Raw genomic sequence first — 26,645 nt, forward strand, 5'->3', positions numbered from 1 at the left:
CTAGCCGTTAGCACGGACAGCTAACAGCCGGAGTGTGTAATGGCGGCCTCGGTGTTGTTGGGCTCCGCGGACCACCCCGGACTCAGCTTCCCGGTGGGAGGCGGCAGCAGGAGTGTTGTGGCTGGGAACAGTAGCGGGCTGGGGCCGGCGGGGCCGGCGCCCTGGAACCGGTCCCTGGACCGGGCACTGGACGAAGCCTCGGCCACCGGGAGCCTGAACCTCAGCGGCAGGAAGCTGAAGGAGTTCCCCCGGAGCGCCGTGAACCACGACCTGACGGACACCACCAGGGCCGGTGAGTGGAGCCCGGAGCCCGGGGAGCCGCTGGGTCTCTGCCCGGCGGCTCACAGGCACTTGAAGCCGGGTTACAGGGACTTTACTGAGGCCAGAGAGAGGGTTCAGTGGTCCTCCTGGGCCGGGGTCTGATAAATACTGTTCCCTGAAAACCAGTTCCTTGTGTTCCCCTGATGACTCACACTGTTGTTATCAAGTTCTAAAGTTATAAACTGTAGAGTGAAAACTTTAAGACAGCAGATAATCTGATGAATCTCAGTCTGCTCTGAGATCAGCACGAACCACAACAACAGCAGCTCGCTGCAGCGAGCGAGCTGCTGGGGTTAAACCTGAGTCCCAGCCGGTGGGTCCGGGTCGGGCCACCTGGAGCAGCGGGACGGGCTGGGTGTAGCCAGCTAGCATGCTAACATGCTAACCCAGCTCCAGGTGGGTCGGTGCGCTGGTAAACATGCTACTGTTAGCATGAGGCTAACCTGTCCAGGGTTCGGTCCTGTGACACCGCGCAGACCGGAAGGGCCGGTTCCGTGTGACGTCACATGAGTTTAACAGGTTAATGCACACCTGGCTTTGTTTTGTTGACGTGATGAAGTAAGGAGAAGGCTCCGCCCACTGTGTGTGTGTGTGTGTGTGTGTGTGTGTGTGTGTGTGTGTGTGTGTGTGTGTGTGTGTGTGTGTGTGCTCCTGACACACTCACTGGTGCAGATGTTTGCATCACCTGTTCAAAGCTGAAATTAATAAAGAGCAGATCATGTGACCTTATGGACATGAAGGTGTGTGTGCGTGTGTGGACATGAAGGTGTGTGAGTGTCTGGTTAAATGTTTTCAGACGTGAGCTGTAGTGAGTGTTTGTGAAGCAGCAGCAGGTTTCTGGACATGTTGTGTAGTTGCTGTTTGTGAAGCAGCAGCAGGTTGTTTCTGGACATGTTGTGTAGTTGCTGTTTGTGAAGCAGCAGCAGGTTGTTTCTGGACATGTTGTGTAGTTGCTGTTTGTGAAGCAGCAGCAGGTTGTTTCTGGACATGTTGTGTAGTTGCTGTTTGTAAAGCAGCAGCAGGTTGTCGGTCCGTCACGTGTTAGAAACCTCGTCCTCTCGCTCTCTGGGAAGCTTCCACACATCGTCCTGTTGGTTCCTCACATGGACTCTGACATGTTACACACATGTTACCAGGAGGCTGCAGGAGAAGATCCAGAACATGTCCAGAGACACTGACTCACACATGTGTTCTCACAGAGAGAACCTGCAGAACATGTGAGGAACATGTGAGGAACATGTGAGGAACATGTGAGGAACATGGGGCACAGCAGGAATACAACAAATGCCAATCTATGTGCATGGCAGCTCCCTCCATATCTTCATGTTCCACTGCTGACACTCATGAAGCTGAAGTCTGGATCCTCTGACTTCGTGATTCGTCAGTTCAGCTCCATGAGTTTCATATATGAGTAAATGTTGGAGCTGGACAAAGAGTTGTTTCTTAAACAGGACGTGGAAAAACTCCCTGAACTAAAGCACGTCACCACACGTGTGTGTGTGTTTGTGAGGGGATCACAGCAGTATAACAGGAAATAGATGTTGCCATGGTGATGTGCACTTCCTGCCAGCCAGGTGTTGATGCTCTGATGTTGCTGTGCAGTCGTCAGGATGTTGGAGGAGTGACTGAGGAGGAAGTAGTTGTGGGCAAGTGTTTAGGGAGGAGGCAAAGAAGAAGCAGGTCCAGTAGATGGCAGTAATGCACCTTGACGTTGGATGCCACCCGCCAATAAACCAAATAGAAGAAGAGAAGTTAAAACAATCCATAAAATCAAAGGCAAGATTAAAATAATTTGTTAACGCCTAAAGTGAATGATGCAGGAAAAAAAGCATAAACATGATGTGACTGAGCAGTGATCAACTCAACAGATAAACAGACTCTTGTTCGAGGTCTGGTTTCTATTTTTAGACTCGGTCACAAGTTCAAACAGTGATCACTCTAAGGTTCCCGAGGCTTCTCTAAGAGTGAAAGCAAAGAAATGAAGCTTTTAAATTGTCCATACATTTCCTACAAAGTATTAAATTGCCAGGGGCTGCATTTGAGATAGGGCTTCGTTAAACCGAGCCGGCTTCCAGACGGAGGACTTCAGCTTGTACGCCTGCGCCTCCCCCAAAACCCCCATCCAGGCCTGTGGCTATGGGGAGTTTTCAGCATTTAAGTAATTGCTGAAAATGCGTTGATATCAATATTTTAAACTGACGCGTCGGACCCACACAAATTATGAATTTAGTTTTTTGATTTCTAAAACGTTTCACTTCAATTCATTATAACAAATGTTCTTCATCAATACCACTACGTAACGGCGGGTTCACACCGACGCCCAGGCGCCACGCAGCGCCATTCTCAAGCGTGCAGGCGCCCGGCTGTTCACACGGGACAGGACGCACTTTTCTCAGCGCTGGTCAGCCCGTGATGCTGCTGTCTTCTCTTGTTGTTTGTAAGCGCTCAATGTTCTGGTTTGGGGGTAAATGGTGATGGATGCATTAGCTAAACCCTGACCATCACTATACCTCATTCTAACCCTCAAACCCAAGGCTTAACTCACTCAGCCTCTGAACCTGTGATGACCAGTCATGCGCACGCACCTTCATACACAATCCACCAGGCGTAACCATAGCAACAGTGATGGGTTTTCTGTGTGGATGTAGCCTTGGAGCTGGTGTGGATTGGACCTTCTGCTCTGAATGGCTCTGATGTCTCTCTCTTCAGATCTGTCTCGTAACCGTCTGTCGGAGCTTCCTCTGGACGTTTGTCTCTTTGTGTCTCTGGAGAGTTTGAACCTTTATCAGAACTGTGTGAGGTCTCTGCCCGACAGTCTGCTCAACCTGCAGGCCCTGACCTTCCTGAACCTCAGGTAACACGCACGCACGCACGCACGCACGCACGCACGCACGCACGCACGCACGCACGCACGCACGCACACACACACACACACACACACACACACACACACACACACACACACACACACACACACACACACACACACACACACACACACACACACACACACACACACACACACACACACAGATCTGTGGTCTGGTCTACAGAGGACTTCTGGGATTGGAGTCACCAGCTTGTCCCGCCCTGACTGCTGTTGCCTAGCAACAGAGCTGAAGTTGGACACGAGGAGAATGCTTAAATTGCCCTTGGTTTTCAAACATGTGTAACATTAGCTGTTCTGTGTCCTGTACTACGAAGTGAGTTCAACATATCCAGGATATCTTTCTTTCTCCAACTGAACTTAACCTAACAAACGCAGTCAGGCTAAGTGGTCACATGACGCTGGTCACCAACTCGTTAACTCATGTTGTCTTCTAGATATGAACGTGTGTATTTTAAAGGGGCAGGGTGTAGTGTTTTTGATAGTACAGGGCCCAGCTGAGACGAAGCCTGACACTCAAGCATCCGATTCGCTCACCGGCACCATGACCTCTCTGAAGGATCCGCCCATCAGAGCCTTTGCTTCTCTGGGTTAGATGGACATTTAAGGATCCTTTGAAATGTCTCACCACTCTGTCTTAAAATGTCACCTGAGAAGGAGGCGGAGCCTGAACGGAGACACAGCTGACGTGTTGATAATGAAAGTGTCTGAACATGTTCAGTGAAGAAAACATCAGACTAATACTTCAACTGATTTATTCATTCCTTTATATTCAGAAAGAAACTTACTACCTGTCTGTCTCTCTCTCTCTGTCTGTCTGTCTGTCTCTCTGTCTGTCTGTCTGTCTGTCTGTCTGTCTGTCTGTCTGTCTGTCTGTCTGTCTGTCTGTCTGTCTGTCTGTCTGTCTGTCTGTCTGTCTGTCTGTCTGTCTGTCTGTCTCTCTCTCTCTCTATCTGTCTGTCTGTCTCTATCTATCTGTCTGTCTCTCTGTCTCTCTCTCTCTCTCTCTCTCTCTCTCTCTCTCTCTCTCTCTCTCTCTCTCTCTCTCTCTCTCTCTCTCTCTCTCTCTCTCTCTCTCTCTCTCTCTCTCTCTCTCTCTCTCTCAGTCGGAACCAGCTGTCTGTCCTCCCTGTGGTCATCTGCAGTCTTCCCCTGAAGGTTTTGATCGCCTGCAACAACAAACTGGTTTCTCTGCCAGAAGAAGTTGGACAACTGAGACATCTCACCGAGCTGGTCTGTCTACCTGTCTGTCTGTCTGTCTGTCTGTCTGTCTACCTGTCTGTCTGTCTGTCTGTCTTGTTAAAGTAACCGCCCATACGGGACTCTCAAGGACATAAAGCTGACGTTCCCAAAACTAGGGCAGGGCTATGTCACGTGTCATCACCACACCTAGGGTTCTATTGGTTAAAGAATTTTAAAAGATGACAAGATAAGACCTGAAGCCGAGGACAGGAAGTCTGAGTGCAAACAAGTCCTGCTCTCAAACTGAAAGACCCCACTCTGGAATAAAGAGGAAAAGAGAGTGAAGATGAATATGTGTACATGACTCTGATGATGGTGTGGACTGCCCCCTGCAGGATGTGAGCTGTAATGAGATCCAGACGTTACCATCTCAGGTGGGCCAGCTGGAGGCGCTACGAGACCTGAACATCAGGAGGAACCACCTGGTCCGACTGCCGCCAGGTACACACTCACACACTCACACACACACACACTCACAGTTTAACACACACACACACAGAGAGTGAAAGCGTGTGTGTTGAATGTTGTGTGTAACTGGGTTGTGTTGTTGTGTTCAGAGTTGGCGGAGCTCCCTCTGGTGCGTCTGGATTTCTCTTGTAACAAAGTGACGTCGATCCCCGTCTGTTACCGACGACTCACACACCTGCAGACCATCGTCCTGGACAACAACCCGCTGCAGACGCCTCCTGCACAGGTACAGTGACGGCACGGCCTCGTCCAGCTGGATGCTTCCTGTGGGTTCCTAGGCTGTGATGTCACATCCTGTTTGTCCCCACAGATCTGTATTAAAGGGAAGGTGCACATATTTAAGTACCTGAACCTGGAGGCCAGTAAGACGACCCCTGACCTCCCAGACTACGACAGACGACCTCTGACATTCAGCTCCTGGTGTGAACTGGTCACACACTCACACACAAACATGCTGCTGTTTACATTTCACATATTCTGACTGTGTGTGTCTGTGTGTGTCAGCGCGGACGAGCTGTACCCAGGACGTCCATACGGAGCGCTGGACTCAGGATTCAACAGCGTCGACAGCGGAGACAAGCGGTGGTCGGGGAACGAGGTCCGACACACACACACACACACACACCCCTCTGCTTCCTGTCTGTGTTTGACCTCACTTCCTGTCTGTGTTTGACCTCACTTCCTGTCTGTGTTTGACCTCACTTCCTGTCTGTGTGCTCAGCCCACAGAGGACCTGTCAGAGTTCCCACAGAGAGTGGCTGAGATCAGCAGAGACCCGCGAGCGAGAGGAGGAGCCATGCTGCCCAACGGAACCTGTGAGTTTCTGTTCATCACACCAGACACCAAGATGGACGACCACTTTACATTAGTGCCAAGACACAATCAATTCAGCTGCTGTTAGTCTGGAAGTCCGGCTGTGACTGCGAACAAACTGAAAGGCGATCAGCTGATCACTGATGGATGTGATCAATGTGTTGATCAGATGCGGAGCTGGAGCAGATCGACTTCATCGACAGCTGTGTGGGGGAGGAGGAGGAGGAGGAGGGGCGGAGTCGAGGTGGCGGGGACACCTCCAGTCTGAGCTCTCAATTCATGGCGTACATCGAGAGACGCATCACCAGAGAGGTACGAGCCCCGCCCACCTGTGACACCATGTCCCTGCTCAGAGTCTGATCGCTGCTCTTGAATTGCTCCAGTGATTGATGGATGAGACAGGGGGGGGGGGGGGGGGGTTCTTTATGCAGCTGACACGCACTTTATTTTGGAAACCATCACTTACTTCCTGTCTGTGTCCAGGGTTCTCCAGTCAAAACCAACACGTCCAGGACGGAGGAAACGAGAAGACACAACAGGTACACACACACACACACACACACACACACACACACACACACACACACACACACACACACACTATGCCATACACAATATTGAAGACAAAACCACCCTGTCCTCTCTGCTTCACGTAAGATGAGTTCCTCTTTGTGGGAGCATCGGTTTGCACGATGATCTGCTTCTGGTCAGAATCAGAATCAGAAGTATTTTATTGCCAACTACGATCACACATACAAGGAAGTTGCTCTGGTTATCGGTGTAAACAATGAACATAGAAACATGAAAACACAATAAATACAACATACATAGGAGAGCAATAAAAAAATGGGAAACCAGTATATATTTACTCACTGTTTACTTCTTATTTACTCACTTTTTACCAATATTTATACAAAGTAACATTTATTTTGAGATAAACATTTCTGAATAAAATATATAAAAAGTGAAGTAAAAAGTGAAGTAAAAAGTGAAATGCTAAATGCAAAACAGTGAACAGTGTCATATTGCAATATGCAATGAAATGCAGTATAATATAATATGATATAATGTGTTAATTTAACACATCCTAGAGGTGGGGGGGTGGAATAAAAGTCAGACTGTAAACCGCCAAACTATCTCCACACTCCTGAGTTCCTCGGTCCTGTTTGAGCCTGAGCTGCTCCTCATCTCCTGCAGGAGGCGGAGCCGCTGCTCCTACGCTCTGTGGGCGTCGTGCTAACCTGACTGGGCTGTGTTATTACGCAATAATTATGAATATGGTTTAATCGCCAAGCCCTAACACACACACACACACACACACACACACACACACACACACACACACACACACACACACACACACACACACACACACACACACACACACACACACACACACACACACACACACAGATTTGTCATGTTTGTGTGTTCTGTAACATCCTCTCTCTCTCCTCCTCTCTCAGGAGTGTGGTCGATGGTGTCACAGCGCCCCCTACCTCTCAGACTCAGGTAACACCTCCTCCTTCTGTCTGACACTGAACCTCAGTGAATCAAACTGCTGCTGACTCCCCCCCCCCCCCCTTCTCCTCCCCCCCCCCCCCCCCCCCCAGAGAGGAGGGATGGAGCGGATACGAAGGGAAGCGCAGCTCGCCGCTCTGAGGTACGACGAGGAGAGACAGAAGACCCGTCCTGTCCCAAGTCACACCAAGGTAAGAGTCTCATCTGTCCACTTCCTGTTTATGTTCAACAGACAACATCTTGTGTGTTATTGATAATTAATAACTGATTAATAACATGTTCATAAATAGAGATGAACAGGTCTAAAGTCTCACTGATGTTGTTTTTCAGTATAAAGCAGCTCAGAGTCCAACAAAGTCCAGTCCAGACAGTGAGGTGAGTCGTGTGTGTGTGTGTGTGTGTGTGTGTGTGTGTGTGTGTGTGTGTGTGTGTGTGTGTGTGTGTGTGTGTGTGTGTGTGTGTGTGTGTGTGTGTGTGTGTGTGTGTGTGTGTGTGTGTGTGTGTGTGTGTGTGTGTGTGTGTGTGTGTGTGTGTGACTCAACACGAGTCAAACAGTAACTTAGTGATCAGTGAATGCAGCTCAGTCCCATGTGTGTATCCTCTCCCAGGACACACACACACACACATGCTGATGGAACTGAACACAACAACACAACAGGATTCACTACATGATTAACTTCATGTTTAAAGCGTTTATTAATAATGTGTGATGGAGATGTGACCATTAACATGAAATGACAGCAGCTTCAAACAGTTCATTAGCGCCGGAGGTAGAAGTGAACACCTAGGTCTGGGTTCACTTCCTGCGGCCTGCAGGTGGAGCTGTGGTTACCGCCTTCACGTGAAGAGTTCACCTGAACCAACCTTCCTGACTCCTCATTGGTCTGTTGGAATTTGGACGTTTTAGCCCCTCCCCTGTCCATCTAGACCACAGCTCCTCAGCTTATCTGTTCTTGCATCACACCCGTGTATGTTAATGTGTGTTAATGTGTGTTAATGTGTGTGTTCAGACCGTCTACCCCTCCAGACGCTGCACCCACACAGATGACTCCGCCCTCTTCATGGTAAGAGTTTGGCCCTGCCCCCAAAAAGTCTACTAACTGACCTACAAAATAAAAGCCTATTTATCAATCCACAACCAACCATCAGTCAGGGTCGTTTCCTCAGCAACAACAGCTGCAATGAACAACCTCACTTCCTGTTTCACAATAAAAGCCCCTCCCTGCAGTCAGCTGTTTGACAGCATGAGACACAGCTTCCTCTTTAATCAGGAACACACCTGTCTGTCTGTCTGTCTGTCTGTCTCTACGTCTGTCTCTACGTCTGTCTGTCTGTCTGTCTGTCTGTCTGTCTGTCTGTCTGTCTGTCTGTCTGTCTGTCTGTCTGTCTGTCTGTCTGTCTCTACGTCTGTCTGTCTGTCTGTCTGTCTGTCTGTCTGTCTGTCTGTCTGTCTGTCTGTCTGTCTGTCTGTCTGTCTGTCTGTCTGTCTGTCTGTCTGTCTGTCTGTCTGTCTGTCTGTCTGTCTGTCTGACTATCTGTCTGTCTGACTCTACCTGTCTGTCTGACTCTACCTGTCTGTCTGACTCTATCTGTCTGTCTGTCTGTCTGTCTCTACCTGTCTGTCTGACTCTATCTGTCTGTCTGACTCTATCTGTCTGTCTGTCTGTCTCTCTCTCTCTCTCTCTCTCTGTCTGTCTGTCTGTCTGTCTGTCTGACTCTATCTGTCTGTCTGTCTGTCTGTCTGTCTGTCTGTCTGTCTGTCTGTCTGTCTGTCTGTCTGTCTGTCTGTCTGTCTGTCTGTCTGTCTGTCTGACTCTACCTGTCTGTCTGACTGACTCTACCTGTCTGTCTGTCTGACTCTACCTGTCTGTCTGACTCTACCTGTCTGTCTGACTCTACCTGTCTGTCTGACTCTATCTGTCTGTCTGTCTGTCTGTCTCTACCTGTCTGTCTGACTCTATCTGTCTGTCTGACTCTATCTGTCTGTCTGTCTGTCTCTCTCTCTCTCTCTCTGTCTGTCTGTCTGTCTGTCTGTCTGTCTGTCTGACTCTATCTGTCTGTCTGTCTGTCTGTCTGTCTGTCTGTCTGTCTGTCTGTCTGTCTGTCTGTCTGACTCTACCTGTCTGTCTGACTGACTCTACCTGTCTGTCTGTCTGTCTGTCTGTCTGACTCTACCTGTCTGTCTGTCTGACTCTATCTGTCTGTCTGACTACCTGTCTGTCTGTCTGACTCTGCCTGTCTGACTACCTGTCTGTCTGTCTGACTCTACCTGTCTGACTACCTGTCTGTCTGTCTGACTCTACCTGTCTGTCTGTCTGTGGATTGAACACGTGTTCCTATATAATATGTAACACTGACTTTATATTTATATGATGTTAAACAATGACTTCATTTTGTGACATCATATTAATAATTTAAAAACACTTTAATCTGAATTTGAGATCAAATCTGTTTCCTGTATTAACTCCTCCTTCTTCTTCTTCCCTGTTCTTCACTTTTATTTCTCTTTCATCCATCAAATATGATTTTATATTTCTCTTTTTTATTTTCATCACTTCATCCCTTTGTTTTTAGTTTGTTCTTTTTTCTCCCGTTTCTCTCTCTCTGTCTCTCTCTGTCTGTCTGTGCCTCTCTCTCTGTCTTTCTCTCTCTCTTTCTCTGTCCCTCTCTCTGTCTGTCTCTCTCTGTCTCTCTCTGTGTTCCTCTGTCTGTCCCTCTCTCTCTCTCTGTCTCCCTCTGTGTCTCTCTCTCTCTCTCAGTGTGTCTCTGTCTGTCCCTCTCTCTGTCTGTCTCTCTCTCTGTCTGTCTCTCTGTCCCTCTCTCTGTCTGTCTCTCTCTCTGTCTGTCTCTCAGTGTGTCTCTGTCTGTCCCTCTCTCTGTCTGTCTCTCAGTGTGTCCTGGTGTTTGAAACAGACTTTAATACAAACACTATAAAGGGACGACCTGGTTCCCACAGACAGGTGTGACCCAGCGTCTTTCTATGTAAACTCATTTATTGTTTCTCAGGTTCTGTCTCACACCTGGGGTTTTGTGATCTTCAGTTCCTTCACACACGTCATGAGGTTCTGAGACACGTGTCCACGTCTTCTGTCAGTGTGACCTTGTCCTCGGCCACAGTGCAGGAGCCTCCTCAGCTGACTCACCAGGTGTGAGACAGACCAGGTGTGAGTCAGACCAGGTGTGAGACAGACCATGTGTGAGACAGACCAGGTGTGAACCTCCTGACCGTCTCCACCTGCTGGGGACGAGCGACGGGTCGTTACAGACCTGCAGGTGTGATCGGTGCCAGGTCACCTGACCCGACACCATGAGAGACAACATTCATCTGGTCTTGTGTCTGTGTCTGTTGGTCTGTGACTGGAGCGTCTGTAGACGGCTGTTGCTCTCATGCTTCTGATAACGCCACCTCCTGTCCACTGCAGGTACTGCACCCTGCTGCTGCCTCACTCTGTTTCCGTGTAAACTGGCTTCAAAACGGTTTCATCTTCTCCTCTTGTTTGTTCAGTCCATCTTCTCTGAACACAGATTATCAGTAGAGATTAGACGTCAGTCAGAAACTTCAGATTAAACTTCATTCAACTTAAAGGTGTGGTCACGTGTGTCCAGGCGAGTCGAAGCACCTGTCGGGCTCCGTCAGTAAGTTCAGGTGTGACCAGGTGTGAATCTGTCTTGTCTCTGCAGGGTGAAGACAGAGCAGCTCTTTCTTCTAAAGGTAATTGATCACAAACACGACCCTGGTTTTTACGTTCTCTTTCACTAACGAGACTGATTCAGTTTTTTTCTTCCAGCCAATCACTCACCTTCTTACCCCAGCTCAGGGGGCGGGACTTCCTGTCGAACAGCCAGCGTGAGGCCAGAGAGCTTCCTGTTTCGCCTCGGTCAGAAAGAAGAGAGGAGGAAAGGTGAGAAACTTTTACCCTCTCAAGTCGTTGATGTCTTATACAATATCAGAGGAGTTAGCACACGAAGGACTTCATATCTCAGGAAGGATGCGCTCTACGGACCTGCTTGTTTTTGCTCAGAAGGGTAAAATCCATAAATATCGCTCCATGGTGATTGTATCCCTCAGTTTTTAATCCAGCCTTGAACTTTACTGTCTTTTTGAAGACATGAATCCATTATGACAAATCAAATACTGGATGATTTCTGTGATTCATCCATTTCTTCATGTTCATGTTAAAAACAGTTATTGTTGCTTTTCGCATGGTTGTGAGCTTTGTGTTTCTGACTGGTCGTGTGTGAGGAAGCTCAGATCTCAAACTCTAGATTGGTTGTAGTAGTGTGATGTGACCGTCTCATTGCAGATAGGAACTGCTTTGATGCACAACTGTTTGTTTTAAACAACCTGAAGGACACATCTATGAATAGTTTTTGATGTGTGATAGTTACAATCTGCTTTTTCTTCTCCTGATGATCCAGACTTGAGCAATTTCTGAAACTCAAAAACCGTGTTCATTACTGTCCTCTGTGTTCTTTGAGTGAATTTCTGTGAGATTCAATTTCCATTTTGCTGTTGCTTCTCTGTCCTACAGGGGATGCTGCTGCTGATGCTGCTCCTCACCACCAGGAGGAGGCTCCTGCTGCTCCTCCTCTAGTTGGAGAAGAAGCTGAGCTGGTGGATCAGCTCAGAAAGGTTTTGTACCAAAATTATGACTTCGATACTATACCTGCCAAAATATCCCGATACCTGATACTTTCGATACGATCCCACAAATCGATACGATACTGGTATATTTATCTATGATAGTAATAAATAAAACATCTGTAAGGTTCACTTTTTTACCAGCGTGTTCCTGCCCAGCTTTTTGAACATTCAACAAATGGCATTCATATTAGTATGAGCCTACAGCAAGATATTAATGAAATCTACATGGTGACATCATAGCATTGATTATACAGGGCTCTGTAGGCCTAATGTCCGTATCTGACTTTATCAATACATCGTTATGTGGTTAAACTACAACTGAGGAAAATCACACATAAGTATGAGTTACATCATTTTACAGAAGTGTGTTTGAGGTGAAGAAAACCTAAAGCTATTTGGGTTGGGTACATTAGAGATGGACACATAATTAAAGGGCAATTTCTTCCCTTTATTGAAAAACAACAATGAAAAACATGTCACCTGAGCGAGTGAGTGGGGGCGGGGCCTGTGTGTGTGTGCACTGTCTGGGCGCGCGTGCAAACACACACACACTCCTGTTGTTTACTGATAGTTGATACGTACAAATCCGTTACAATAGGGCAGTACCACATGAAATCATGGGGGGGCATTGTAGCCATAGTTACAGTGAGACTTAATTTTAAGAATGGAACATTTTGAGGAGAAACTTTAAACATGACCGTGTGTGTGCGCTCCAAAGTCTTGACTTCTTTGTTTTGTAGGTTTAGTAGATTAAGTTTCCTGTTCCCGGCCGGTATTGTACATGAAAGCAACACAACCTGTGTGTCACCGATAGGCGTCATGTGACACATGTAAACCTCTGTCTGTCTGTCCAGAACATCGAGGCCCGTCTCAAAGTGTCGTTGCCAAGCGACCTGGGAGCAGCTCTGACTGATGGCGTGGTGCTGTGTCACCTGGCCAATCATGTGAGGCCGCGGTCTGTCCCCAGCATCCACGTCCCCTCCCCTGCTGTGGTGAGCTGTGACAGATGAGTAACAACAGGAAGTCTCTGCTGCTGCTGCTGTAACAATAACAATAACATGAACTGTGTCCTGCAGCCGAAGCTCACCATGGCCAAATGTCGACGAAACGTAGAAAACTTCCTGGAGGCGTGTCGCAGGATCGGAGTCCCACAGGTAACACACACACTCTACACAACGAAGATGAATCAATCAATCAAACTTTATTTGTATAGTCCATATTCACAAATCACAGTTTCTCTCATTGGGCTTTAACATGGTGAGACATCCTCTGTCCTTCACCCTCAGCAAGAGTCAGGACAAACTACTAAAAACACTTTTAACAGATAAACACACATAGAAACCTCAGAGAGACACATGTGAGGATCCGTCTCCCAGGACGGACACAAGTGACACAGATGTGTAGAGGAGAACATCATCAGGAGAAAGGTTTTAGCAGCATCGATGAGGGGAAACATTAAGAAGGATAACTTCAATACTATATGTGAAGCAGTCCTGCTGCATCATAGTCTCTGGTCAGCAGCAAGATCAGGATCCAGCATCAAGACCAGATCCACTATAGTCCACAGTCATTGTCCACTGGCCCCAGTTAGGATCCATCATCAGCTGCCACCTCGGTCCTGGTCCACCACCACGATCTAATGCCCATGTGATACAGGATCAGCCGGCACGATATAGAATCCGTCAAACTGGATCCAGCACCCGACCTCCGACAGGCGATCCACAGTAATCCAGTGTCTTTACACGGACAGGGCATGAGCGGCGGTTCCCTCTATTGACTAAAAACAGACGCGGCCTCCGGGGCCAAAGAGTGAAGCCAAAGTGCCTGAGACCTGTGTTGTGTGTAATGACCAGCAGGGGGCGACTCCACCTGTTGTTTCTATAGGAGTCTATGAGAAAAGGACTCTACTTCTCACTTGATTTATTAACGTCAGTAAACACTTCACTCCCAAGTCAATTACTTATGGTTTAAAAAAACAAAGATGGCACTGGACAAAGAGTCTAAACAGCAGCTCATAAACCGACAGGAGACGTCGGTCTCTGACGTCACGGGGGGGGGGACACTTGTTCCTCCATATTCAACATGAGGTAGAAGTGACTGTGACATCACCGTCTGCTTCTTGTCTCTTTTCTTGGTTCAGAACAAAAGCTGCTCTTCCTCAACTAACAACTTTCTTCCTTCTCTTCCATCTTCCTGCATTTCATGAATCCTTTTTTCTTCTGTCCGTCTTACTCCTTCGTCCCCATGTCCATCTCTCCCTGACACAAACCCTCAGCACAGTCTTTGTTCGGTGGGGGAGGTCCTGGAGGGGAAAGGGGGTGGGGTTTATGAGACAGTGGACGTGTTGCTCTCTGTGGCCCCGCCCCTGATCAGCCACTCCCCTCGGGTCCAGTTGGCTGGCTTCGCCCTCTTCTACCTGTCAATCATGTTGGTGCTGTGTGTGATTTACGTCCACCTGACACCAACCGTCTGAGCCTGAGAACAAACCGTCCACAGCAACACAATCTGATGAACCAAACATCTCAGCACGACAATCCACCAATACTAGATTCACAGCACCACATTGAAAGAATAGTTTAAACAGGGAAGTAAACCGGAGGCTACTTTTATCATCCATCTCTTTCTGACCCAGGCGTCCCTCTCTCACCCTCCAGCTTTCCCTTGAGGCGTCCCCGGCTCAGAGGACACATATCACTGCTCCCGTGTGTTGCAGGTCATTCCTTGGTTCTCAGGAAACATCCACACACCAATCAGAGCAGTTCCCTTTAAATGTGTGAGCTCCGCCTCTCTCTGGGAAGCTAACTGCTCATCCATCCCCTTCTTCGTCTCAACATAGAAACCAACACTGCCATCCTTTGCTTCTGATGTCCCTTGGAGTCAGTCTGTGCAGGGTGTAGCCGTGGCAACCAGGGCCTCGGATTCACATATGATTAGATGTAGTGAGAGAAATGAAAATAGCTCCAAACAAAGTTCAGCGACACGTTTGATGTTTGAACTCAGTGTTGCTGTTCTGCTGCTTTTAATCTGAACAGTAACGTATTAAATTAACGTGTCAAATTGAAATCCTTCAGAGATCATTCTCTCATAAAATCATCAAATCCCTGCTGCGTGAACCGATGAGACTCGCCCGACCTGCTCTCGACAATTTGTCTGATGAATGTAGACACAACTGGAGTGTGATCCCTCCATCGATCCTTTCCTCTGCTGCTCACCCAGGCTGGGTTCGCTGTGGCAAAGTAAAGCAAGCGTTTCCAGATCAGGCCCAGACATGATCCTGAATCCTGAGGTGATCCGTGCACAGATGAGATATCTCCAGTGAGTTGAGGGTCTGACCCCCGGCTCTCCATCGGGTGGATGCACCCAGACTCTTCCACTGAACGTCCTCCAGGAGGCATCGGAGTCAGATGCTTGAACCATGTCAACTGGTTTTTGTCAAACATTCAGTGACTTTACTAAGAGAACCTTCAGGACTTAGCTTTGACTTTGAATCACGATTAGACCTGCGACATTTGACTGGGAATGTTCTGCTTCCATCCCAGACCTGACCACAGGTTCTTTGAATCTATTCAACAGCAGCAGAGAAGGTTCAGTGCGCCGGTGCAGACACACACAGATCTAGTTTGGACTTAAAGTTCTAAACTGGGGCTTGTTTTTCAAAAAGGCCTCAGGTCTCGACAGCCAAGAACAACCAGAGCAGCGTCTGTGTTTCAGCTGTGCTGAATCTGCCATACGTCCGTTTCCTCCTTGATGTTCGGAGATTCTTTGAAGCTATAGAGGATCATGTGATCACTGACAATCCCCCAGAGCAGGAGGTTTACCTTGCAGCTTGTTACCTGTCTGTTGAAGCTCCGCCCCTGTGCCTTACGATTGGCTGCATGTCTTCTTACGTACGCCAAAGCTATCGCCCTTTGCTGAGGGTAACACTCTATCCCACCATGTCAAAGGAAGTTATGGGATGCTTTGTAAAACACAAGAAAACATCAAGGTTCCACTTCCTGCGGTGGAATCAGACACTGGGTTTGGAAATAAAAGAAAAATATTAAAAACTTGACTTTTGTCTTGAGCTGCTGTTTGTTTTTATACCAAATGAAGAGTGACGATGATGATGTGACTCACCTAATTCTGAAGAAGGACTTTCCTCTGAACTCTGGTAATATAATGAACGGAAGCTTTGAGACTCATCTGTGACTCAAAGGAAATGGCTTTCATCTCTGCTCTGATTTAGGAGCCTAGATTCTCCTCAGAGGATGAACCTCTGTCAGCTGCTGGAGCCCAACAGACCCAGCCTGACCCGTAAAGTGCTCCCAGTCCCACAGAACCAGTCTGACCCGTAAAGTGCTCCCAGTCCCACAGAACCAGCCTGACCCGTAAAGTGCTCCCAGTCCCACAGAACCAGTCTGACCCGTAAAGTGCTCCCAGTCCCACAGAACCAGCCTGACCCGTAAAGTGCTCCCAGTCCCACAGAAACAGCCTGACCCGTAAAGTGCTCCCAGTCCCACAGAACCAGTCTGACCAGTAAAGTGCTCCCAGTCCCACAGAACCAGCCTGACCCGTAAAGTGCTCCCAGTCCCACAGAACCAGTCTGACCAGTAAAGTGCTCCCAGTCCCACAGAACCAGCCTGACCCGTAAAGTGCTCCCAGTCCCACAGAACCAGCCTGACCCGTAAAGTGCTCCCAGTCCCACAGAACCAGTCTGACCCGTAAAGTGCTCCCAGTCCCACAGAACCAGCCTGACCCGTAAAGTGCTCCCAGTCCCACAGAACCAGTCTGACCCGTAAAGTGCTCCCAGTCCCACAGAACCAGCCTGACCCGTAAAGTGCTCCCAGTCCCACAGAAACAGCCTGACCCGTAAAGTGCTCCCAGTCCCACAGAACCAGTCTGACCAGTAAAGTGCTCCCAGTCCCACAGAACCAGCCTGACCCGTAAAGTGCTCCCAGTCCCACAGAACCAGTCTGACCAGTAAAGTGCTCCCAGTCCCACAGAACCAGCCTGACCCGTAAAGTGCTCCCAGTCCCACAGAACCAGCCTGACCCGTAAAGTGCTCCCAGTCCCACAGAACCAGTCTGACCCGTAAAGTGCTCCCAGTCCCACAGAACCAGCCTGACCCGTAAAGTGCTCCCAGTCCCACAGAACCAGTCTGACCCGTAAAGTGCTCCCAGTCCCACAGAACCAGCCTGACCCGTAAAGTGCTCCCAGTTCAACAGAACCAGTCTGACCCGTAAAGTGCTCCCAGTCCCACAGAACCAGCCTGACCCGTAAAGTGCTCCCAGTTCAACAGAACCAGTCTGACCCGTAAAGTGCTCCCAGTCCCACAGACTGCAGCTGCTTCACTGGTCCTGATGCACTGGGAGTGTTAGTGGAGGAGAACCTCACGAACTGACAGATAGTTTCCAGACACTGACTCTGAGGACACACACTGAGGACAGATGTGTCCTCAGTGTGTGTCCTCAGAGTCAGTGTGAGTCCTTGCAGACTTTGTGTGTCTTTGTGTGTTTAGCCACATCATGTGATTCCAACTTTTCATCAAACTGATCATCTTCTGTTTCTTTTCTTTCCTCCGTCACGTCTCATTATTTTATTTTAGTTGATGTTGTTCCTCTGTATTTTTTGTTGCCATGATTACAGTTATTTTATTTGTTCATTTAATTTTCCATCCATCTACCCCCCCCCCCCTCCCCCGCTATGCTTTCCTTTGCCCCCACCCCCCCCACCCCCGTGTTTTTCTCTTTAGAGTCAGTTGTGTCTTCCTCTTCACATTCTGGAAGATCAAGGGCTCCCCCAAGTGGCCGGGACCGTCGGTGCCCTCATCGACCTTGCCCCTCCCCGACACCCCGTCCCCATGACAACCACCACCACATCATGAACCACACCAGGAGCCTGTGACACCACATCCGAAACGCTAACACCACCACCATCCTGCTCATCATCATTAGCCCCGCCTCCGTCAGCCTCAGGAAAACGTGAACATGAGTTTTAGATGGAGTTGATCTGATGGAGACGTGAAACGAGCCGAGCGATGGGACGTCTCCGGCGTCGGGACGGACGGACGAAGGTCCTCGTCCCCACAGGGAACCAATTACCAAGAGAAGTGAGAACGTTAATGACAGCTGCTCTCCACGGGAACACGTAACATGTTCCATGAGCAGCAGAAATCCGGTTTATTAAACACTCTCATAAGGTTGACATCCTTTTATTATTTTACCTGAAACTATTGACCATTTAATCTTATTTAACTTATATATTTATGGTTCGAAAAAGTTGAATCCAGTTAACGTGTAAAAGTGAGAATTCATGTTTATACGACACAAATCAAATCAACGTTAAAACCTAAAGTTAAATGGAAAACACAAATACACTAACTGTAAGCGACTGCACATTAAGCTAACGTAGCTAATTGCTAAGGATAGCTCACCTTGATGCAGTTTGTGGAACTGAAGCTAACGCAGCCAAATAACATTTAAACTTTAAATAAGTTTTAGCTGAAAGCATCAGCATTCACTAAAGCTCATTGCTAACATCAGCAAATAACAATAAAGATAGTTTAGCAACTAACATTTCTAACTAACAATCGTCAACATAAAATAGTAGTCATGTCAAAAACGCTAACCTTAGCTATCATTGTCCAGTTGGTTCAGAGGCTAAGCTAAAACATTTAGCTTTAGCCATAGCTAACAGTACTTGGTTTAAAGTTGAAGCTAATGCACTAAATGGCTGATTATATTTTATTTTGATAAAACAGCTATCAGATATCTAACAAAGACAGATTGAAGGTAATGTTGGTTCCTAGTGATAACGTTGGTTTAGAGATGTTAGCATCATCTCTTAAATATAAATGTAGTGAACAGAAGTTGTTTGAAAATGCTACTTATACGAAACGTCAAAGATGGCTATAGAGTTAGCCATTAGCTAAACTTGATCATCTTCTCAGTGGTAGGAGGCTAAAGTAGCTCAGGGCTAACGTTAGCTTCCATCTTGCTGGAATCATTCCGCTCTGTCTTCAGTCTCCATCAGATCCAGATTAGAACCTTAAACCAGAACTTGATCTAGATCTGGTTCTGGATCTCATTCTGCCCTCAGCTCGGACTCACAGGCTCATTTTTATTTCACTGTTTATTTTTGACTTTTCTCGGCTCTGACGGATGTTTTCAGGTTGAACAGATGTCGGAGACGCTGTCACTTCCTGTTCCGATCGGTTCACGTGATCAGGACCAATAGAACATGGACTGGATTCGTTTTCATTCAATTCAAACTTAAATATAAATATATTGGATCAATATTAAGTTTGAATGTCGATACTGATGTATATTGACAAAAACACGCGGACGGCCCGTCCATCACATATTTAAATAATTCTTACTTTCCAAACATGTTCATAAGTAAAACCTACTTTTATAAATAACAGTTCAAACTGCAGCACAACAAATGAACATGTGAATAAATACACTTATCTCTTTGTTCCCTTTGCATAGAAACGATATTCTAGACAAACACACGCAGGTCGGACGTGGAGAGAAATAAAATGAGCTGCGTTCTCTCAACACAAAAAACAAAGACAGTAAAAATCTTCTGTAAAGCAATTTTCAAAAACTTGAATTCCAAAGTTCCCTGAACTGTTTATTAAGGGTCCTGATGTGATTGGACGAGGTCAGTCAGGTGGTTATGGCGTCTCCTCATCCTGTTAGTGTTGCATGCTGGGACATTTTTCATGGTGAACAGGTGACCGACACTCAAACTGATGTCACAATTTAACTCTATCAAATGTATGTGTACAGATATATTCTGTAAGTATATATTCACACACACCATATCCCAGAATGCACCTGGATGTCACGGCAGCCAGGTGAGATGTTGAAGAACTAAAAGCATCAGCTGGTCACGTGTTCTGGGTCTGACACTGACCTCAGAGGGCGGAGCTTCAGGTGTGGGAGTGACGGGTGTGCTGTCCAATCCCGTGTCTCCGTGCACTGAGCCCCAGGTGACCACGTGGTTCAGGTGGTTCTCCTGGGAGGAGCCAGTCACGTGACATCGTGGGCTCGGAAGCTTTAAGGACATTCCACCGTCTGTCAGAGGACGACAAAGACACTTTGATTCTCACAGGTTTTATTTTGGTTTGACTTTTTTCACTTTGTAAAAAGATTTGAACTGGATTGACTTCAATTCATGAAATAAATATTTTAATTTGATTCTGTTCTCTGGTGACACACACACACAGACACATACACACAGACACACACACACACACAGACAGACACACACACTCTCAGAGGATGGACCCTGGAGGAACATCAGATGTTCTTGATGTGATTATTAATGGGATGAGAGAAGCACCTGGGTCAGTCCGAGCACGTGACATCCGGTGAACACAGTAAAATGACGTCACGTGCTCGCTGCTGGACGGCGGGAGGAGGACACGTGACCCACGGCTGCCGGGTTTCATTATTGCTCAATCATCATTATTATTAATTATTAAATGTTCTACATCAGGGGCTTGATGAGAGAAAAGAAGAACATGCCTCTGACGCTAGGGGGCGGGGCCTCAGGGGCTTCGTCATACTCCCTCTGCTGGTGAAACATGGGACTGACAAAGTGAGTAAACTAGAACACCCCCCCCGGTAATTGAACCCCTTGTTACCATGGCGACCTGGACGTCATCTCTGTTGTCCGACAGTCCCCCCCCCCCCTGCATCATGGCCTCCGGCAGCAGACGCGTCTTCTTCGTGGGCTCCGGGCTCCTGGCCCTCTGCTGCGCGCTCACGGCGGCCGTGGCCGCGGGTCTGCCTCTGTGGATCCGCGGGAGCGCGCTGTGCCGGACCGGGGCCGAGCTGGTGAACGCGACCGGACCGGAACTGGACCAGTTCGTGGGCCCGCTGAGCTACGGCCTGTTCGCGGGCCAGCGGCTGAAGCAGTGCGGGCTGGGGGGGCGGCCGTCCCGCTTCCACTGTGAGGATCTGCGCATGCGCACTCCACTGATCATTAGCAATATTTAGGATCGTTTATATTTGTCAATAATCGATTCCCAGTACTTTCACCCTTTGCTGTTTTCTGTGATGTTGGAACTTGTTCTAAAAACAACCAGTTTATCAGTGATTCCGATCCGGATCCAGGTCCAGGTCCGGATCCAGGTCCAGGTCTGTGGAGCTGCCGGGTCGGACCAGGTCTCGTCAGTGAGGAGGTCTCCGCTGATTGGCTGACTGTCTGTGAACAGTTCACATGAAGGCTCTCAGTTGATTAGTTGACAGGAAGTTCAGACTCAGACTTGGTGGAACGTGAACCTTCTGATGATCTCAGTCTTCTGGTCTTTATCCACTTCCTGTCCCAGTCTTCCCAGAGCTGCAGAGCGTGGTGCCCACCGGCCTCCACGTCTCCGTCATCTTCTTCTGTGGCGTGGTCATCCTCTTCTCCTCCGTGGCCACCGGCTTCTTCTTCGTCAACGCCTTCGGACGACCCTACGAGATGCTGCAAGGCCCCATGGGACTTTACCTGTGGACCTTCATCTGCTGTGAGAAACACGTCACTTAACAGGCTCCGCCCACACTGGCTCAGTTCAGCTTCACACTTTGTGTTTCACGTGTTTTTATTACTTTCCACCAGCGTCTCTAGCAGATGCTGCTTAGAAGGGCACCTGATGCAGGACTGAGGTCAGGGGTCAGGACTGAGGTCAGGGGTCACGACTGAGGTCAGGGGTCAGGTCTGGGGTCAGGACTGAGGTCAGGGGTCAGGTTAGGGATCAGGACTGAGGTCAGGGGTCAGGACTGAGGTCAGGGGTCAGCACTGAGGTCAGGGGTCAGACTAGGTGAGGGGTCAGCACTGAGGTCAGGGGTCAGGACTAGGTGAGGGGTCTGCACTGAGGTCAGGACTAGGTGAGGGGTCAGCACAGAGGTCAGGGGTCAGCACAGAGGTCAGGGGTCAGGTCAGGGATCAGGACTGAGGTCCGGGGTCAGGACTGAGGTCAGGGCAGGGTCAGGACAAGGTGAGGGGTCAGCACAGAGGTCAGGGGTCAGCTGGACTGACGCTGGGCTCTCCCTGCAGGTGTGAGCAGCCTCCTGGTGATGATCCTCTTTGCGTCGGAGGTGAAACTTTATCGTCTCTCTGATCGAATCGCAAACTTCAACGAGGTCAACTTCCTGTTCCAGACGCACAGCGAGAGCTACGACCGCTGCTTCTGGCTCTTCTTCCTCGTCTTCCTCCTCCACGGAGTCAACTTCCTGCTCATCCGGCTGGCGGGGGTGCAGTTTCCCTTCAGGGAAACCAAAGAGTCGGACGGGAGCGGGGGGGCGGACCTCATGTACTGACAGGACCTTAAGAAACTGAACCCGAGTCTGTGAGAGTCCACATGAAGACAGAGACACAACCAATAGAAACCTCCCAGTAGCCCCGCCCCCACACTGCTGCATCCTCATGATGTCATCGCTAGGTCTGATGATGTCATCGCACACAACCAGGGAGAGTGAGACCAGACGCTACACACGATGAAGCTGTCGACCAATCAGAGCAGACTTTATCAGGAGGAGGATCTTAAAACGTAATAAAGTGATCGACCTGAACACGATCATTAATATTCATATTCTCCTGTGATACCATGTGACTAGAGAAATAGCTTCTGTAATAAAGATGATCACAGAGTTATTGATCATATAAGTGATTATGTTGATTCTCTGACTTTTAAATAAAAAATGACACTTGAGCAAATTGATTAAATTAATTCACAAAGTCCTGAAGCTCGTTACTTGTTGTCGTGGTAAATCACCATGGTAACAGTATGAAGCACACACACACACACGTCAGTCAATTTTATTTTTATTATCATTGATTTAAAAAATTAAAAAGGAAATAACATCAAACACTAGATTGAGAAGCTGCATCGATGAAACTTTCAGAATCAATATCAGGATTCATTGTCATGTCATCAATCTGGATCACACCTGATCCAGATCCTCGTCTTCACACCTGATCCAGATCCTCGTCTTCACACCTGATCCAGATCCACGTCTTCACACCTGATCCAGATCATCGTCTTCACACCTGATCCAGATCCTCGTCTTCAAACCTGATCCAGATCCTCGTCTTCACACCTGATCCAGATCCTCCTCTTCACACCTGATCCAGATCCTCCTCTTCACACCTGATCCAGATCCTCCTCTTCACACCTGATCCAGATCCTCGTCTTCACACCTGATCCAGATCCTCGTCTTCACACCTGATCCAGATCCTCCTCTTCACACCTGATCCAGATCCTCCTCTTCACACCTGATCCAGATCCTCCTCTTCACACCTGATCCAGATCCTGGTCTTCACACCTGATCCAGATCCACGTCTTCACACCAGATCCAGATCATCGTCTTCACACCTGATCCAGATCCTCCTCTTCACACCTGATCCAGATCCTGGTCTTCACACCTGATCCAGATCCTGGTCTTCACACCTGATCCAGATCCTGGTCTTCACACCTGATCCAGATCCTGGTCTTCACACCAGATCCTGGTCTTCACACCATCCCGCTCCACTGTAGCGAGGTGTACCGCACCGCTCCGTCCGTCCCCGGCGAGCACAGCAGCACCGTCTTCTTCACGTTGGATCCCAGACGAGCCGCGGCGAGGACGTCCAGCACGCACAGCGACTCATCGAGAGACAGACAGACGGCAATGAAGTGGGCGTGGTAACGAAGAGGGTCACCTGAGGTCAGGACCAGAAGAAGAGGGTGTGGTCATGGCAACGTTGTCTCCTAAAACGTGTCCCTCAAGACAATTTAAAGACAGAATCTCACCTGGATAAACGAGGAAGTCGCCTCCGAACTTCCCTGCTGAGGTCAGGTAGAAGCCCCGCCCCCTTAGGTCTCTGAACACCTGGTACCTGACGTCCCCGCAGGTGTCAGGCTGCGCCCTGATTGGCCAGTCAGCCCGCAGGACAGCCCGGTCCACCGGGCAGTGGGTCAAGCCCGCCCTCGACGTGCTCAGCTGGACCGCCAGCCCCGCCCACGGGAAGGTGAAGCTGTGGTCCAGGGCGTCCAGGCGGCGCCGCAGGGCCTCGTCCGAGGTCCCGGGACCAGAGGCTGGATCTGAGGATCCAAAACCAGAACATCAGGTTCTGACCTGCATCAGGTGGCACGTCGTCATGGTAACACTCACCTGTGTGTGATGAGGTCATTGCTCGGAGCAGTGCGGACTTCCTCTCCTCCAGAGCGAGAACACTCTGCACCTCGTAGCTCCGCCTCTGCTGCTCCTGGTGCTGCTCGGCCCCGCCTCCATCCTGCCAAACACTCTGATGGTTACCAGCAGGTCACCTGACCTGGTTGACTGACCTGGTTGACTGACCTGGTTGACTGACCTGGTTGACTGACCTGGTTAGCGGACCTGGTTAGCGGACCTGGTTAGCGGACCTGGTTCACTGACCTGGTTCACTGACCTGGTTCACTGACCTGGTTCACTGACCTGGTTCACTGACCTGGTTAGCGGACCTGGTTCACTGACCTGGTTCACTGACCTGGTTAGCGGACCTGGTTGACTGACCTGGTTCACTGACCTGGTTCACTGACCTGGTTCACTGACCTGGTTCACTGACCTGGTTCACTGACCTGGTTCACTGACCTGGTTCACTGACCTGGTTCACTGACCTGGTTCACTGACCTGGTTCACTGACCTGGTTAGCGGACCTGGTTCACGGACCTGGTTCACTGACCTGGTTCACGGACCTGGTTCACTGACCTGGTTAGCGGACCTGGTTCACTGACCTGGTTCACTGACCTGGTTCACTGACCTGGTTCACTGACCTGGTTCACTGACCTGGTTGACTGACCTGGTTCACTGACCTGGTTCACTGACCTGGTTCACTGACCTGGTTGACTGACCTGGTTGACTGACCTGGTTGACTGACCTGGTTGACTGACCTGGTTGACTGACCTGGTTCACTGACCTGGTTCACTGACCTGGTTCACTGACCTGGTTCACGGACCTGGTTCACTGACCTGGTTCACGGACCTGGTTCACGGACCTGGTTAGCGGACCTGGTTCACTGACCTGGTTCACTGACCTGGTTCACTGACCTGGTTCACTGACCTGGTTGACTGACCTGGTTGACTGACCTGGTTCACTGACCTGGTTCACTGATCTGGTTAGCGGACCTGGTTCACGGACCTGGTTCACGGACCTGGTTCACTGACCTGGTTCACGGACCTGGTTAGCGGACCTGGTTCACTGACCCGGTTCACTGACCCGGTTCACTGACCCGGTTCACTGACCTGGTTAGCGGAGGCTAGCGCGGCGGCGGCGTGCTGCTCGCTCAGCTCTCTCTCCTCCTCGGGCAGCAGGCGAAGCGGGCGTCCCAGGCGTCCGTTCTGTCGTGGCGTCCGGGGCAGCGAGCCCAGCAGCGCCCCCACCAGGCCACGCCTCCTGAACGTCTTCAGGTCCTCCATCCTCCACAGCAGGGGGGAGGAGTCACACACACCCACACCCACCACATCGAGGGCAGACGAGTCCGCCTCCGGTCTGTAGGGGGCGTCGTCCATCACCACAACCTGTGACAATCGTCAATAATTATAATTGACTTACACTAACACACACTCACTCATACAAACACAAACATACAAAAACACAAACGCAGACACACACACACAAACACTAACTCACACAGACACATACTAACTTATGCAGACACACAAACACACACACACACTAACTTACACAAACACATAGACACACACACTAACTCACACAGACACACACAAACACTCACTCACACAGACACAAACACACACTAACTCACACAGACACATACTAACTTATGCAGACACACAAACACACACACACTAACTTACACAAACACATACACACACACACTAACTTACAAAGACACAAACACACACTAACTTACAAACACACACACACTAACTTACACAAACACATACACACACACACTAACTTACACAGACACAAACACACACTAACTTACACACACATACACACACAAACACTCACTCACACACACACACAAACACTCACTCACACACTCTAACATACACAGAGACACAAACAGACACACACACACAGAACCTACTAGTTCACCGGATTTAAAACCAACAGTTGTGTACTTACTCTTCTCTCTACGCGTGCACTGGTTTGTGTCAAGCTAATAAACTGTCGTAAATGTGACGTAAATCTGCCGTAACCAGCGCTGTAGTTGCTTGAAATCCTCACCGTCACGTCCCGGAGAAGGTGGAGCTTCAGACAGTGGGGCGGGACAGCCGCCCGGAAGTATTAGCGATAGAACACGGACACTGGTTGTACAACGAGCCAATAGGATCCCAGACACCTTTGAGTGACAGCTGACTCAGCCAATCACAGGCCGGTACCTGTCTGCGAGGCGGGGTTATTAACTGGAGCAGAACTTTATCTCATAGATCAAATGTAGTTCCAAAAAATTAAAATAAAATAAATAAAAAATAAACAGTAGCTTAAACAACGATGATGAGTTTCAGGAACAATATTATTACAACATTGATATTCACTATAATAATAATTCAGTTTAAGAACATGTCTGCTGGAGCTGGAGGAGAACATCTGTCTGCTGCAGCTGGAGGAGAACATCTGTCTGCTGGAGCTGGAGGAGAACATCTGTCTGCTGGAGAACATCTGTCTGCTGCAGCTGGATGAACTTGAAATATAATTTCTAACCAGCCTGCAGGGTTTTATTGTGAAAGTGACACTGGCAAAGGCTTCAGCATCTGTGCTCAATGAGCACACAAACATGGATTTG

At 48.9% G+C, this 26,645-nt stretch overlaps 3 protein-coding genes across 4 annotated transcripts; 2 read left to right on the plus strand and 1 right to left on the minus strand.

Moving 5' to 3' along the window:
• The first annotated feature begins 9 nt into the window (after positions 1-9).
• Positions 10-20,080, plus strand: lrch3 (leucine-rich repeats and calponin homology (CH) domain containing 3). Of its 2 annotated transcripts, XM_061073818.1 has the most exons (20): positions 10-292; positions 3,031-3,175; positions 4,315-4,441; positions 4,786-4,891; positions 5,008-5,144; positions 5,229-5,338; positions 5,423-5,516; positions 5,640-5,733; positions 5,901-6,043; positions 6,215-6,270; positions 7,198-7,243; positions 7,345-7,443; positions 7,583-7,627; positions 8,263-8,316; positions 10,934-10,964; positions 11,041-11,154; positions 11,785-11,885; positions 12,752-12,889; positions 12,974-13,051; positions 17,629-20,080. In XM_061073818.1, exons 1-20 carry the CDS (start codon positions 40-42, stop codon positions 17,758-17,760), a joined length of 2,103 nt encoding a protein of 700 aa, XP_060929801.1. In that variant the 5' UTR covers positions 10-39; the 3' UTR covers positions 17,761-20,080. The 2 variants fall into 2 exon arrangements, with proteins under 2 accessions (XP_060929801.1, XP_060929802.1); XM_061073819.1 differs by lacking the exon at positions 7,583-7,627.
• Positions 20,081-20,584: 504 nt separating this feature from the next.
• Positions 20,585-22,539, plus strand: clrn1 (clarin 1). The gene is made up of 3 exons (XM_061073863.1): positions 20,585-20,837; positions 21,217-21,396; positions 21,927-22,539. The coding sequence occupies exons 1-3, from the start codon at positions 20,585-20,587 to the stop codon at positions 22,187-22,189; spliced, it is 696 nt and encodes a 231-aa protein (XP_060929846.1). The 3' UTR covers positions 22,190-22,539.
• A 139-nt stretch (positions 22,540-22,678) lies between these two features.
• Positions 22,679-26,021, minus strand: tsen34 (TSEN34 tRNA splicing endonuclease subunit). The gene is made up of 6 exons (XM_061073861.1): positions 25,985-26,021; positions 25,132-25,407; positions 24,023-24,143; positions 23,662-23,952; positions 23,389-23,570; positions 22,679-23,344 (listed from the first exon to the last, which is right to left on the minus strand). Exons 2-6 carry the CDS (start codon positions 25,396-25,398, stop codon positions 23,339-23,341), a joined length of 867 nt encoding a protein of 288 aa, XP_060929844.1. The 5' UTR covers positions 25,399-25,407; positions 25,985-26,021; the 3' UTR covers positions 22,679-23,338.
• Between the last annotated feature and the right edge of the window lie 624 nt (positions 26,022-26,645).

This window comes from Limanda limanda, chromosome 6 (assembly GCF_963576545.1).
Source record: "Limanda limanda chromosome 6, fLimLim1.1, whole genome shotgun sequence".
Classification (NCBI taxonomy): Eukaryota; Metazoa; Chordata; class Actinopteri; order Pleuronectiformes; family Pleuronectidae; genus Limanda; species Limanda limanda.